The 15821-nt window shown below is 40.9% G+C and overlaps 1 protein-coding gene across 6 annotated transcripts in view; it reads right to left on the bottom strand.

Moving 5' to 3' along the window:
• Positions 1-6758: 6758 nt before the first annotated feature.
• LARGE1 (LARGE xylosyl- and glucuronyltransferase 1) overlaps positions 6759-15821 on the bottom strand; it is a 283712-nt gene continuing 274649 nt past the window's right edge. For all 6 annotated transcript variants that reach the window (XM_027680371.1, XM_027680373.1, XM_027680375.1 and 3 more), the window contains 2 exons: positions 14289-14484; positions 6759-9882 (listed from right to left, as the gene is read on the bottom strand). In XM_027680371.1, the coding sequence (XP_027536172.1) occupies positions 9685-9882; positions 14289-14484 (394 nt within the window). In that variant the 3' untranslated portion in view covers positions 6759-9684. The remainder of the gene's footprint in view (positions 9883-14288; positions 14485-15821) is intronic.

The raw sequence follows: 15821 nt of genomic DNA, 5'->3' as shown, positions 1-15821 counted from the left end.
CCAACATGACCTACAGTGCGTTTGGAAAGAAAGGGAGTGTTTATAGACTTGCTTAGTGCCTGTCCATGCTTTGAAACCATTCTACTGGGAGATAGCTTTGTGAAAGGCAATCCAAATGCTTTTTGCATTGGACAATCCAAATGCTTTTTGGACAGAAAAAGCGAAACCAATGGTTCAGACTAAATGATCTCTGCCAAGTCTTCTGAAGTCATCGTTTCTCCCAATGGTTACCAACTCTTAGTAATGTGTCAGGACCTAAGTAACCCGATCTTGCTTTGGCATTAATAGTATTAAAGGCCTAAGTCTTTCCTCTGCTCTCTCCCAGAAGCCCAAGTATTTTTTTTCTCTTATTTTTTAAACATGTTCTTGCTGGTTTAAGAGAGTCTGTTTTCTATGTAACAGTTATAATTAGATCTCAGCACTGTGAAAGCTGTCTATATTGTCTTTAAAATACCTGTCAACACCTACCTAAGGCTGATATAAACATGGATTTAGGGGTGTAGCAGATAGGAATGTGGAGAAGAAGTGAAAAACCCAAAAATGGGCTGGCTGAAGAAGGATCATGAAATGGAGCCTTACAGAAATAGCAGGAAATTTGTACATAGTAGAAACCTGTGCTAAAATTTCTGGCTTGAGAAGATTACTTACCCTCATAAATGCTGCTGATTTAAGTTCCATTGGACTATTTACAATGACTCTCTTCCTCTCAAAATGATATTTTTCCGGAAGATCTATTGGTGTCGTGGACAGTAGTCTGAACAAAATATGTTAAAAATAAAACAAAACATAGTGAACCCATAGTTAGAGCTTCAAATTGGTGAATTTTCTCCCAGGTGTAGTCTTGAAGATTAAAATTGAAAAAACCCCTGCAAAATAAATTTGTGTGGAGGCCCAGGTGCGATGCCAGAAACATTGCTCTAGTAATGAACTCATGCAGTGGTCTAGAATAAGCCAGCAGACTTTTATACTTACTGGAAGAGACATTGCTAAGGGAGAAATAAAACCTGTGATAGCACAAAGAAAGAAAAAAATCCCCCAAGCTACAGGAAAGGCTGTTTCTGTACTAACATGGTGCTGAGGACATCTCAGCAATCCCTCAATTCTATCTTCACCACAGACAATGCGGTAATGTTTTCAAGCCTGAGAGATGCAGAAGAAAGCTGTAACATATTAAGAAAATAAACAGAATAGAATCATAGAATATCCTGAGTTGGAAGGGATAAGGATCATCAAGTCCAACTCCTGGCCCTGCCCAAGACAGCCCCAAGAACGACACCATGTGCCTGAGAGTGTTGTCCAAATACTTCTTCAACTCTGTCAGGCTAGGTGCTGCGACCACTTCCCCGGGGAGCCTGTTCCAGTGCCCAACCACCCTCTGGGTGAAGAACCTTCTCCCAATAACCAACCTAAGCCTGACATAGCTTCATGCCATTCCCTTGAGTCCTGTCACTGGTTACCAGAGATAAGAGATGGGTGCCTGCTCCTCTGCTTCCCCTTGTAAGGAAGCTGTGGGCTGCTGTGAGGCCTCCCCTCAAGTTTCTTCTTCTCCAGGCTGAAGAAGTCAAGTGATGTCAGCCACCCCTTGTATGGTTTCAGCATCTTTGTGGACACTCTAACAGTTTTAGATCCTTCTTATATTGTTGCACCCAAAACTTCACAAAACATTCAAGGTCAGGCCACCCCAGTGCAGAGCAGAGTGGGACAATCCCCTCCCTCAACCAGCTTGCGATGCTTTGCCTGATGCCCTCCAAGACACAGTTGGCCCTTCTGGCTGCCAGGGCACTGCTGACTCATATTCAACAGTGAATATAAATATTTAAATTGAACAATATGAATAAAAAAGTTTTTGCAAACTCTCAATTTCACACATGAAAATGTAAATCAAAGCAACAAAACAGAAAATATTTGTGTCTTGGGTGATCTGATTCAGAGAGTTGCTTGTAGTACATGCATTTGTTTTGCTCCATGAAGTATAAGCAGAAAGAAGATGATGGTGCCTCTATTCTCTGCATTCATGACAAAAGTTGGCAGGTGAACTTGAAAAATATTTTGCACTGGTGACTCTCTGTGAATGCTAATCCTTGTGGATCCTTATGGAACTCATAGGGGTTTTTTTGTTTGACTTTTTTGTTTGTTTGTTTTTATTTTTTAATTGACTTTGCTATTCTTTGAATAAACCTTAACGGTGAAAAACACAAGATGTAAACTTTCCATGAGCCATTTGAACCCATATAGAAATATTCATTGATGTAATGGACAGAAAGTATAATTTTGCTTATCTGTCTGTTCTCTTATCAACACAGACAGTAGGAGCTTACTGTCAAGCCCAAACACTGAGTCTCAGGTCAGCTGGATTAATTGGTGCTAATATAATTAGTGAGCACTGTGCAAGGTGTCAAGGGAGAATACACACATCTCTTGTTCTCATTCTGAACCAGCAAACTGCTGATTCCCATCTTTTCCTAACCCCAAGGGGCCTCTGTCACTCACAGCAAGTATACATGTAAAATGCAGAAAAGCTCAGCAAAGTTTATCATCAGAATAATAGATTTCAGACTGAACTCACTATTGCCTTCTAAAAAAACCTCAAAAGCAGACAGTGGCATCGCTTCTCTCCGGCTGCTGGTGGTTGGTTCTGACTGGATGAAGAGTTCATGGATCAATCCGCATTGGAGAGCTTTTCCTTTCCTTATAGCATCACTGGAGAGCACTGCTGGAACAACAGTTCCACAGGCAGATCAAAAGGAGAAATTTAAGAACCTCACTAACTCTAGATTTGCCCCAACCATTGACCTCAGTGCTGACAATTTAAGAAAGTTTGGGTAGTCAGACCTCTACTGTTATCTTTGCTATTATCTTTTTTCTTTTTTTCCTTTTTCCTATGAGCACCAAAAGATCAGTGTGGGAATCCAAAGAAATGAAACAAATTAAACTTTTTTGAGCTAAGAATGGTTTAATCTCAGTGCTGACTTTCAGTGCTGAATTTTACAATCCAGAGAATTTACTCCAGGTGGGCCACATTGGCCAGTGTTGGGTAAGAAATGCCTCAAATCCAGAATGAGCTTAGTCCAACCCACAGATCCTATGAACAGATCTTCAGAGGGACTTCAGAATGCTTATGTGTTCCTCATTCCTCTGGAAATCTGGCTACTTAAAACAAACCCCTCATACCTCCAATTATTTACTCCATTTTTCAGTGCTTACCTGACAAGACTGCTGATAGCCTCTAGAGTGCTCCCAGCGATGGAGCAGACATGCTTGGACAGAGCTGGGATTCATCACTCTTGCAAGTTCAGATGTTAGCATTCATAGGCTGGGGGTGAGTGCTACAAGGCCTCTGAATGTATAATTTCCATCAGCTCCACAGGATCCCTCCAAATAAGAAAAGCTTGTAGAACAGAACTGCAGGTGTTCTGCTTAGAAAGCCTGAGAGCATGGGGGATAATTGATTTTCCTAAATCACAGTTTATACCTATCCTCTGAAAAAGAAAAGTCTCATTTTGCTCAGAATCAAGGCTGCTATGAAAAGCTCAATGAAAGCAAAAGTAAAAAGAATTATCACCTAGCTGCTTCTTTCACCTGAATATCATCCACTTTGTGCATAGAATGAAAGAGAAATCCTCTAAAAAAACCTTGAGCAAATAATTGTGTAGACTATGTCCTACTACACATGTGCCAGGGGACAAAAAGAAGTTGTATGAGCAAATCACTAGGTCCACCAGCAACTTGAAATTTCAGATCCTCCAACTTCCACATGGCTGACTCTGCAGCCTTTGCACAAGTCTTGTGATATAATGGCTAAAGTTGAAAATTCACATGTCCAGCTGACTGAGAATTATGTTGCTGTAATGCTGAGAAACAGGCTTAGCTTGGCTTGAATTACTTGGCCTTATGTGTTTGGGGACTTCTTGAATATATCTGGTGGTGGTAGGGTGCCTAAATCCCTTGTCAGAGAATTACCTGCAGATCAGAACTATTTCTTCTGGAGTGAAATCTTGTGTCTCATGGCAATGGACCATGGAGCTCTCAAATGCAGCCTTTGCTACCCGCACAGTGACTTCCACAGATCCATATTGCAGAATTTTAGGACATTTTAACCCTACAAAAAAAGTAATTTGCTGGGAGCAAGGAAACTATTCTCCTCATATGAGGGTAAACTATACAGAATGAATGAAAAGATACTAAGCTCTTACCCTGGACTTCATATCTTTTGCATCCTGACACCCCCAATGAGCTAACACTTCCACTGGAGTATCCACTAACACATGTGAACAAATATGTTCATATGATCAACAACACAAATAAATATTTAGCTGGCTTTCTAATTCCCAGATTATTTTTTCAACTCATCATAATAATTCCATGCTGTAGAGTAATAAAACCCTAAATCCCAAGTAGGGGTAAGAGAAAAACATTCCAGCCAGCTGACACATACATAGCTCCTTTTGAAATTCTCAAGGACTTTGTGTTTTGTTTTGGGAACGTATAACTGACGAAAACAAAGTCCTATAAAAGCAAGGTATTTCTAAACCCAGGTTTGCAAGCATTTCCTGAGCCATAATTTGCTGTGCACAGCCAGAAGCTTTTCCAAGCAATTTTATATTGTAAACCAAAGTAGCAATCTTCAAACAATCCCCAATACACTGAAGTGTTTGGATGTAAACACATAATCTAAATATACATTATGAATTACTTCTGTAAAAATACCTTCATTTAGCTATCAATTCTTCTGCATTTTCAATACTGCAGTGAAAATACTAGATTATTGGCTGGCATTGTCTACTAGTGACTTATTTGTTCCAGTCTCACTCACTGGAGTTGCGGAAACTTAGATGCATTTTTTTTTCCCTAAAATTGAAATATTCATTGAGCTAACAATGATACATTCTCTTTTTAACACTCCCACCATTGAATGTATTAGACCTGGTTGAAGTTCATAAATAATGACACTCACCCCACTTGCTGAGCTTGCTGTGTTCTGCTGTTGCTGCCCTGAAACCTGAGGAACACCCATACAGTATCTGGCAGAGTAGGAACAAATGTCCTGAGCAATGCCTAAGAGTAATATCTCTGCTGATTTGCCAGGACTCCCAGTGCTTCTGGTCATTAATCTTCCTCAGCTGAAAACAGATGGGGCTATTAGGCAGGCTGGAGTAATAGGGGAAACTGGCAAGACAGAGAAGGAAATGCATTATCTTCTGGATAGAATTGCACATAAAAATGAGAACATTAAAAATGTATTTTTCATATTTAATTGGACGATGTACGATTATACCTACCAGAAAATAATGTGCAGTGTGCTTTGTGCAGGGCATTTATAAAACTGTTCAGCTGTGCTAGGGCCTTATTTTCCCCTGTGGAGAGAAACAGTAGCTACAATCCCAACAAGGTTTTTGTGCCTCTCCCTCTAACACAGAGCTTACTCTGCTGCAACAGCTACTGCAAATAACATTATAAAGTGTCTCTGCTTGTTGCAGTAAAAGGAAAATGCAGTTTATGATTTACCAACAAAAGACATGAAGCCTACCAGTACTTTAGTGAGCATATGTCATATTCAGTCTAACAAAAGTGATGGAACTGCAGGTACGGCTGCTAAATCCTGATAAATCACAGAGTCCAAGACAATGATTACAAATGGAAGAAAAACAAAAATTGTGAAGTGGAACCAGATTGCTCACATAGGAAACTAGCAAGCCTGGAAGGAATTACTAAAAGTAAGGATTTGGGAAAAAAATCTGATAGATATTAGGGACTACCCAGGATAAACAAAGACATTTTCTAGGTCTGCCAGATAAGCAAATGGTAGATGACCCTTAGCTAGAAATTGATGGGATGGAAACTACAGCCAAACTTTTGAAAGTGTTATATATATACTGTGACAACAGAGAAAAATCATGGAAACATATTAGAGGGTTACAATAAGGTATTAAATAAAGACAACTGCTTTGCCCAAAACTTAAACTTGGAAAGCCTGTTATATCAAAGGGAGAAGCATGAAAACAAAAACAGGAGGACTGGGTGCCAGGCAGCAGATTATTATCTGGAATAATGATTAAGCCTGAAATGTGGTGGGATGTCAAAAGGTGCTGGGAAATACACAGTTCAGGCTTTGGGACTTGAACAGTTTCGAGTGACTCCTGCGTTTCAATGTTTTGTAGTGGAGAGGGAAAAGGGAGACACAGAACAAAATGTGTCAAGATAAGAGCCCAAATTAGAGGAACAAAAGAATTTTTCTGATCCCTTGATTAGGAAAAGGTTAGCATTTAGAAAGGTTAAAGAGGAAAATACAAAGTCTCAAAACCTAGTAAGGTGAAATTCAATATAAATATAAAAACAAAGCCCTCTTTATCTTTTTAAAGGAAGAATCGGTGACCCTAACTAAAAAGAACAGAAAAACTGAAATCCTCAGATTAAAAATGGAAAGGGCCTTATAAATAACCATGGAGTATTGTATCCCTTAGATGAATGGAAGACAAGGAAATGCTGATATGACTCAATTGGAAATTTTAGAAGTTATTTGGGCCAAATAGAAAACCTTCAGAGAAGGGAAATAAAACACTGTAAAGTCGAAAGGAAGGTATGTAATAGTTAAGATGGAGTTTGAGGAAGCTAAGAGGGAGTCTGAAGAGCAAACAGTAGGAAGTTAAAGCTGAAAATGCACATTTGCTCAGTACACAAAAGCAGAAAAGTGGAGATATCTGGTAGGCCACCCAAACCAATAAGTAGAAGAAACAATTAAAGACAATAAGGACAATGCCAAGAATCTAAATGATTTATTTGCATCAGTCTTCACTGAGAAAGTGCTGGAGTGATACCTAAATGAGAGACTCACACTTTCCAAATATCAGAGATAAGGAGAGGTCATAGACTGAAGACTCAAGAGAGAAGATGGTGGAACAAAGTAATAAAACAAAGGCATTAAGTCACCAGGTTTTTCTGCTATTTCTTAAAGATTTCAGGAGAAAACTAATAATTAACTAACAAAGTTGCTAGCAAATACTACATCAGAGGACCGGAAGACAGTCAGTTATAACTGAGTTGGGGATTTTTGTTGTTGTCAGTGGTGGTTTTTTTCATGGTGTTGGAGGAGCCCTGGCAGTTACAGTCAGACATGTAATCCTAACTTGTTATTAGGTAAATTGGATGAAATGTACTAAAAAAAACCTAATCCCCACCTCTCAAATTATGAAGCACAAACATGACAGATACAAATCAGTACAGTGTCTATAAGGAAAAAAAAGGGACTCTTTGTACCTACTACCAATCTTTGAGCTGGTTACACCAGCCAGCACACCTAAGCCTACCCCAGAGGTCCCAGAACTCACTGTACAGTCAGGCAAGTAGCAAATTATTACCTCCCCGCTCCCCCCATTCTCATCACATGACCAGTGAGAAGAGAATAATGAGAAGAATGTTGATAATGGTATATCCAAATAATATACAGGTCCGTGGTACAGGTTGTGCTGCTGCAGGGCAAGGAGAAATGTACATCTGGCAATGAAAGTTTTTAATATCCATGAAACATAATAGTGGCCACACTGAAGTTCTGATTGGAGATTTTATGTAGGTATAACCAGCGTTAGACTCTCTCAGGTCAGCTTTTGGTATCTTTCTGCACATTAGCTAATCAACAGGACTCTGTGCTGCAGGGTTCTTCTCATTCTCAATAAGCACAGTGACCTAAGCCCTTAATGGTGAATAATACAGGATCTGGGGAGTTAAGATTTTGTTTTTTTTAAAAGAATATATCTTAGCCAGAACTGAGCACTCACTTCTTCCCCGCTCTTTCTAGCTTTTTATGAAAATCTTTATATGAAGCTATTAAGAAGAGAAAAAAAGCTCTTTGGAAAATTATGCAGTGATATATTCTTATGCAGCCAACACTCCCAGGAGAGAAAGTGAAAACTACACATAGACTCCCGCCCCTTTTTATTTCTTCTCAAAGATGTTGCCTTTTTTGGATTTTCTTATATACACAGAGAATGATGAACTGGTATTTGTAGTTTAAATGTCTGGTTTAAACTGCGTGGTTTCCACCGTAACAGAAAGCTCTTACAAAATGCCAGGTTAGAAATAAAACCAAGCTCTAGAGGGATGAGGTGGGGAGGAAAGTAGAAGGTCCAGTGGCTGAAAAACAAAATGGAAAAAAAATGAGCAGAACGCAATGTGGATTCATTTTCCAACTCAGGCAGTAGTATTGGTATGTGTGGTTGTATGGGGATCTGGGGTAGAGAGACAGAACACATTTCTCACTGAGTTGTTTCTGCTTTCTCTATTAACATTGCAACAGAAATTACAAATAGCCCTGCAAGGGGTAGTGCATTAAACCTCATCTCTTCATCCCATGTAAACACAACATTAATACTGAAGATAAAGAAAATGGCAAAAAGTCCAGTGTCTTGTTTTCTGCATTTTGCTTGTTAGGTTTCCTGTTCGCCCTCCAGCATACTCCTGTGTGTACCGATGGTGTGAACTTGACCAGTCCACGTTCAAGCAAACACTCACTCAGATTCCCAACACATTCTTTTCTCCCCCTCGAATGGGGAGTTTATTCCTAACAGTTCTGCTCCTTTTAATTATAAACTCCTTTAACGAAGTAGTTCTGAGACCTTGCAGCAGGCAGCAGGAGAGCACCAAGGCTACTAGTTGCCTTTTTACTAGTTTTTATTCCCTGTTCAGCAAAGAAGTCCACTTAAAGCCTAAGGCCCAGAGCTTTCACGGATGGGCAACACTGAAATGAGCCTACAAATCAATATTCCCCTGGTACAATGTGCCTTATAGGTAGAATCCACTTCTTGCCTGAAAAAGATAAAGAGTTAGAGCCAGACCCTTTATCTTAGTAGACACACATGAACAAGTTGCTCTGGTGAAAGCAGACCTTACAGTGACAAGTTTTGTTCACTTTCTAACAGAGCTACTGATCTTCTTTACTGGTCCACCAAAATTGAAGATGGGAAAGAAACACAAGGGAGACATTTCCTTGGCAAGGAAAGGAGCAGCATTAAGGACTGGGGCAAAGGCAGGGTGGGGTATAGGGGATTTTCCTGATAAAACAACTAATTTGAGAATAAAAGACCAACTGATATCATGTATACACCTAAACCAGTAACACACCTTCTCGGGAGTGCAGTATTGTATAAGCGTCCCCTGTGTTTTCAAGGCTAATTCAGACCTTTGGCTCATCCTGCATTAGCAAGGTCATCCAAGTTAACAGGGCCCCTGTGAAAGTTCACAGGTGAAAGTTCCCTTTTAGAGTAGTGCAGATTTGAAATTCACAGGACAGCGACCCGAAGATCTTCCTTTACAGATAAAAAGCATGTCAAATTATTAAATAGCAACATGAAATTCTATGTTCAGAAGGTCTGTCTTTGCTCTGCAGTTAAGAGAGCGGAGTGCATTCCCAGTCCCTGCCCAGTCCCCACCTTCAGTGGCATGGAGGGCGCCTGGCCAGCCCTACTCGCAGACACCTCATGAATGCTAAAGCCAAAAGGCCTGGGGTAATTGGGGAAGGGACGAATGAGCACAGTCCGAAGACATGTCACTTCAAATTTCTACTGTTAGAACTGCCAAGTATGATATAAAAACAGAAAGTGTTTCTCAGTTCAAAATTTGATGACTGGGCCCCACACGCTGAGTGGCTCTTCCCTCCGGTGTCCCTGTTTCCCGTACACGGGCTCTGTGGTGCTAGCTGTTGTTCTCTGCCGTGAGATATTTGAGGGCTGCAAAGCCATAGTGGCGCGACATGTCCTGTTGGAACTCCTCCTTCAGGGTCTTGAGACAGATGCGGTATTGCTTGTTGGAGCGAAACTTGGTGATGTCGAAGCTGGGGGCGTGCGGCATGTGGATCATGTAGGCGTTGGGCAGCACCGTGAACTCGTACTCCTGGGGGAGAAAGACACTGAATGTGAGGGTGTTCCCCAGCCCTCTTGTAATGCATCTCTCCTGCATCTCCACGGTCAAACATTCTGCATTAAGTAACAGTGCAGTGTGGGTCTCAAAAAAACCAAACCCATGCAGGTAGCTCAAATAAGCCTTTTTTTTTCTAAGTAGCTTTTTCTTTGTTTGATGAAAGACCTACTTTTTCTTTTTGTAAAATCTTAATATGGTTTGGGTTGGAAGGCAACTTTAAGGGTCATCTAGTCCAACTCCCCTGAAATGAGCAGGGACATCTTCTACTAGATGAGGTTGCCTAAAGCCCTGTTCAACCTGACCTTGAATGTTTCCGGAGATGGGGCATCCACCACCTCTCTGAGTAACCTCTTCCAATGTTTTACCAGCCTCGTAAAAAAACCCAACTGTTTTAAAACATTTTACTTCATATAAGCCAAATAATGGGGAAACAGTATGAAAGGCACACCTGAAGCTATGTCTGCAGCACACACTTTGCCGTAGTGTGCTTGCAACCAACACAACTGTGACTACACGGCATGGGTCTCAAGTGTCTGTGCAAAAACCTGGCTTTGCCCCTACAAATTATCTTGCTTGGGATGCTGGAATAAGCTATATTTACAAAGGTAAAACTGCACAACATATGTTGCTTTGCCTATATACTAAGATACTTACAGAGACAAAACTGTCCAAAACTATTTATAAACCTGAAATAAGGGGAGAAGATGGTATCATTTATAGGCGATGTGCGAAAATGAACCTGCTAATTCCATATGCTTTGAGATGTTTTTATGTAAATTAAGTTTTTCACAAAGTCTGAGATACTGTGCTACTTCTCCTTCTCCTGTAAAACTACTTTCCTAATTCCCTTTATTTATATCTAACCAAGTTCTTTGACAATTTTTGTTGTTAGAAAATAAAGGTTCATTTAAGTCTCAACTACTCCTGTCAGAATCTTTCTATTTTTATAGTTAAATTATTAGAGCAAAGCTAGAAAAAGGCTGATCCTTAGACAAGCTGAAAGTTCACTAGTTCACATCCTATCATGTACAACAGGCAGGTATCGCCTGCAAGAAACTGGGTAGAAAAGAAATGTGAACCTCATTACTCTGTAGCCAAGCAAAACACCCTAACCATCAGGATGCTATCTCTTTTTTTCATATGGAACTTCAAGAAATCCAAGTTGTATGTGATGCAATTAACAAAGAAACTTTGAATTCCCCACAGGCAAATTTACTTTTGTTTTCACACAGTTTTTATCTACAGCTGTTGCTGGATTGACTCATTAACCATCTCTACATAAGACACTGGTCAGGGAAAGAACAGCCACAGAGCACGCTGGCTTTAAAAGAAGTGGTGCACAACTTCCCCTGGTTTGCAATGCCCAGTCACTTTGGAGTCTGTGCAGAGACACAGAGTATCTACAGTATTGAGGCAGAGTACTCCAAAATGTTTTAGTAGGGAAAGAGATTGTTGGGAGACAACAACTTGTGCTAATAAACTTTAGTGTTTCACCTGTCAGTCTTTCTTCACCTAACAAACTATAATCAAGGCAGAGAAGACTGAAAGCTGCTGCATTACAATGCTACCAGAAACCAAGTGTTTGAGCAATACAGCCAAAAAATGAGGCCAAATTAAGATGGGAAAAAGTGAACAGAACACAGTGTAGATCCATTTCCAACTCAGGCAGTGGTATTGGTGAGCCCAAAGTATAGCTAAGACTGCAGTGCCTTCCCAGAGTCACCTATGAAGTAGTAGCATGTGTTGGACAGTTAGGAGCAGATGCCATATGGGTGCTCCTTTCTCCTTATGAGAATGCCTGTTACTTGACAGACAGTGCTAAAGAGGTAAGTCTTTGTGCCAATTTACAATGTTGTCATAAATGGGAATGGGGCACTGAGCTTCTGCATAGCAAGAGCAAAATAATCTCATGCTCACAGGCAGAATTTATTTAGTTGGAAGATGCTTAAAACTAATGGGGAATTAAACTCAACAACAAAGGCTGGCACCATGGAGTGAGGAGAGCTGATAAACTACAAACTATGTCTCTAAGGGACCTTAAAACTAAGAGCCAAAGCTGCAGAGGAAGATGCATCCCCCTCATACAACCTTTTCTTTGTTCTCTGCTTGCATCTCAAGTCTGTAATACTGCAGGTCAGGGAGTGTCTATGCTCTGCAGTGCAAACTGTTCAGCACAGCGGTGTTCCCATCCCTCTGAAAGGTCTTCAGGCACATAAAGCCTTCCAATAAATGATGAGTCTGCTGCTAATAATCCCCTTTGAAATATGCTGGGCTGGGGTCCTGGAAAATGAGATGCTCAGTCTAGTTCCACAGTGACTGGAAGAGCGGGGAAAGGTTTCCTAATGATCCATCCCTACTATGTGGAAACCCCTGTTGAGAAGGCAATGCAATAACCTAGCTCACAGATTATAAATTCTTTAAATGGAGACTCATATATTTGTATTTGGATGCTGTATTTGTACAGCAAAATCCAGCTCAGTGGGTACCTGCATGCTCCCAGAATAACAATGACGATTGTCTCCATGTGGTGCGCTGCTCTGAGGGACAGCAGTGGCACAGGCCCTTAGTAAGGGGTCTGGAACAGACCTTTTGACAGACACTCCAGTAGTGAGGAGCAGTAAAATAACTTAATTGAGAAGATGCTCTGCCCACTGGTAATGAAGCCAGCCAAGCAGCTGGCAGCTGTGTCTGTGGACACCCTAAAGCAGAGGAATACCACAGGGGAAGGTAGCTGTGCGATCCCATGTTTCCTCTAGGGTGATCTTGAGGGAGAATAGGCGGACACCCATGTTGCTACAGAGGGAAATGGAACTTTTTTTGAATGTTATAATTTGTTCAAGGCTGGAAGAGTGAGAAAAACAATTTCCTAGAGTTAGTTCCAACCCAATGACCATTTAAAGTATCTGTGCTATGATCAACTATGAAAAATGTTTCAATCTCCCATGTGTGAATCTCTGCTGGGCAGATATATCTGCACAGAAGAGTTAAATCCTGAGTGCTACATGAGAGCTGCCAGTGGGAACATAAGCCTTGTTACACAGATTAACAAATAATAAAAACTACCCTGGCACTCTCTACAACTGATGGTTAATTGATTAGTGTTTGGAAAGTGCACTGGAAAATTACACTGCTATAGCAAATTATTATTAACATTAATATAAGGGACAATTTTTTTCTCAAGATAAGTAGGTATAAATTTCTTAGGAATACCCTTCTGCAAACAGAGGGTGAGTGGCTGCCAGCCCAAGGTGACCATGTAGTTTTGTAAGCAGAAGTAGAAAATATCCTTCCCACATATGTGCCTGCACACAAATACACTGTAGCTCACACCCTAGAGACACAATCTCCCACTAAGTTGCTGCATGCCTTGTGCTGTTCTGCTTCACATAAACTAGTAAGAATTGAGCAGAGAAGGATCAGTTATATTCCAGATTCATAGCAGAAGGTATCACAGGAGGATACAGATGGCCAAAACCTATTTTTTTGATTAGCATGAAATTCTACAAGTTCAACTATTGGGATTGAAACCAAACTGAAGAAAAACACCACAAAGCCAAACTAAAAAGGAATGCCATGACCCAGACCTTGCTGATTAGCACAGTGGTTAGCTTCCAATCCAAGAACAGCAAGGTGATGCAAACCCTGCTATTTCAGTGAGCAGCAGCACTGGGATCCCATGGAGCCATAGTCACTGCCAGCCTCTAAGATCTAGGTTGGTGGCACAGACCTTGGCAGCTCTGAGAGCTCTGGTGCCAGTCTGGGACTCCTGACCTTTCTCTGCATCTGTATTCTTATAAATTCTGTCCCGCAGCTTGATTCTAACTCACAAATCCAAGAGACAGGTAAGCCCAAGGCTCAAGTACCTGGATCCTTTAAAGTCTGCTCCACAGCCCCAGACTTCAGAAATGTAAAAACTTTGGCTATTCAGATACATGCTGTAAATCCCAGCCAGAGACTGAAGATGCTTGCCGTGGATTCAATTGAAGATTACTTTTTGAATTCTACATTAGCATTTGGGACTCACCAACCTCTGTCTAACTGAAAAAGATCCAGCTATGTCTGCAGATTCCCTAGCAAGTGATAGGACTGGCAACAAGTGCTGCAATGCTTCAGTCAGGAGGAGGGCACTGCAGGGGTTGTGCCACTGCAAAACGACTTTCTCAGCACTGACAAATAAATTAGACTTAGTTCTCCATTTAATACTTGACAAGGATTAAACTGAGCGTTGCCAACTCAAGAACCACTCATTAAGGAGCTCAGTATGGCCGGGTGAGCACTTTGGTGATGCAAAGCCTAAAGTCTTTCTACAGGGCACAGATTTCATTTTAACAATCCTGCTGCACAGCCCTGGGTGAGATATGCAGGTGTCATCTCCTCACCTGTGCATCCAGCTCCATGATGTGAGCTACTTTGTTCCAGCCAAATCCAACAAACCGCCTGTCATACTCTGGGCAGTCCTTCCTCACGACGACGTATGGCTCAAAGTCTGCTTCCCACTCAACGCGGTAGGGGGTGGTGGCTGTTCGCCATTTGGCAAAATTGGTTGGCGCGTGCCCTTTCGTCCAGACGTGGTACCTTAAACAGACATAAATGGCAGGGACATGGGGAGGCAATTACATAGAACACATCTTGGCAAGGTAACAAAATGTTACTCGTTAGATGAAATGCTCAAAAATAAGGACATTAGCTTCCAGTTCACATCATCATTTTCAGGACAAATCGGAGGCAATTTCTAGGACTATTTCCAGCACGCTTCCCAGAGCTCAGCGCTTAAACACCTCTAGTCGGTGAAGGATAGTGTGAAAACACTACCTCATGCTAATGTGAGAAACAATTACAAAGTACACTGACATTCATCTGCACTACAAAGTGCTGTGTCTTGTTCCTGGCAACCAAGCGGCTGCATCAGTCGGTGCTCTAAAATCACTGTGAAAATCTGTAGCTCAGATAAGGTCCCTAAAATTACCTATTTCTACACCACAGTGACATTCATGATCTGCTTTATATGCCATTTTATAATTTGCATGAGAGACACCTGGAGCTCTGGATAGATGTTCCGTTTTATTAATTACTGCCATTATTATGGCAGGAACCAAGATGTATAATTAAATTAATATGTAAAATATCACATAAAGGCTTTCTGCTGTACATTGTACATTGTGGGGAGTACTCATGTGATCCTCAGTAAGGTAATCAATTTGATTTACAGAAAAAGATCTTCTTATAATTCATTAATCTTGTTCAGGTCACAGCAGGTCTCTTCCTAGCACGGCTTGAATCCACACCATTAGTGTTAGGGTCAATGACTCTCGCCCACTTATTTAAACACTTTCCAAAAATCAACTAGACAAGCTCTTTCTGCAGATTCATAGATTAAATAAAGAAACAAAGGCATAGCAGTTATCTGTATTACAATACTGAGAGATATGCAACAGAAGGGACAAAACAAATATCCTGCCAGTTTGTAAAGCAAGGTACATTGAATTCACAGGGATGACTCATATGCTAAAAGTGAAGGTATTTGAGCATTAAATATTGCAAGATTATGACCTGAGGTAATGTTTAAATCCCAGAAATTCTTGTAACATTGTGAGCCAATGCTAAAACCAGGGATGTAAAATCACCGCCTTGGAGTTTGCGCTTGAACTGTGTATTCATATGGTTAGTAACATAAATAGAAAGGTGGTTCAGCTCTGCTCACTGTCCATGTTCAGGGCAGTGCAGGAGGACAGAATTATTAGGATAGCACTGGGGTCCCAAGTAACATATGGTCCTTTGTAGGCTGCATTTCTAAACTGTAAACAGTTTTCATCACTTTTAGGTATCTGCCTTGGGGACCTGGAAAAACAAAACCCTTCTATATTAAAAAAACTGACAGAGAATTAATTCTCCAGATACTACTAGAAAGCAGT

The sequence above is a fragment of the Neopelma chrysocephalum genome, unplaced genomic scaffold, assembly GCF_003984885.1.
Source record: "Neopelma chrysocephalum unplaced genomic scaffold, ASM398488v2 Primary Assembly neopelma1_59, whole genome shotgun sequence".
Classification (NCBI taxonomy): domain Eukaryota; kingdom Metazoa; phylum Chordata; class Aves; order Passeriformes; family Pipridae; genus Neopelma; species Neopelma chrysocephalum.
This window is presented reverse-complemented; position numbering and strand designations above follow the sequence as displayed.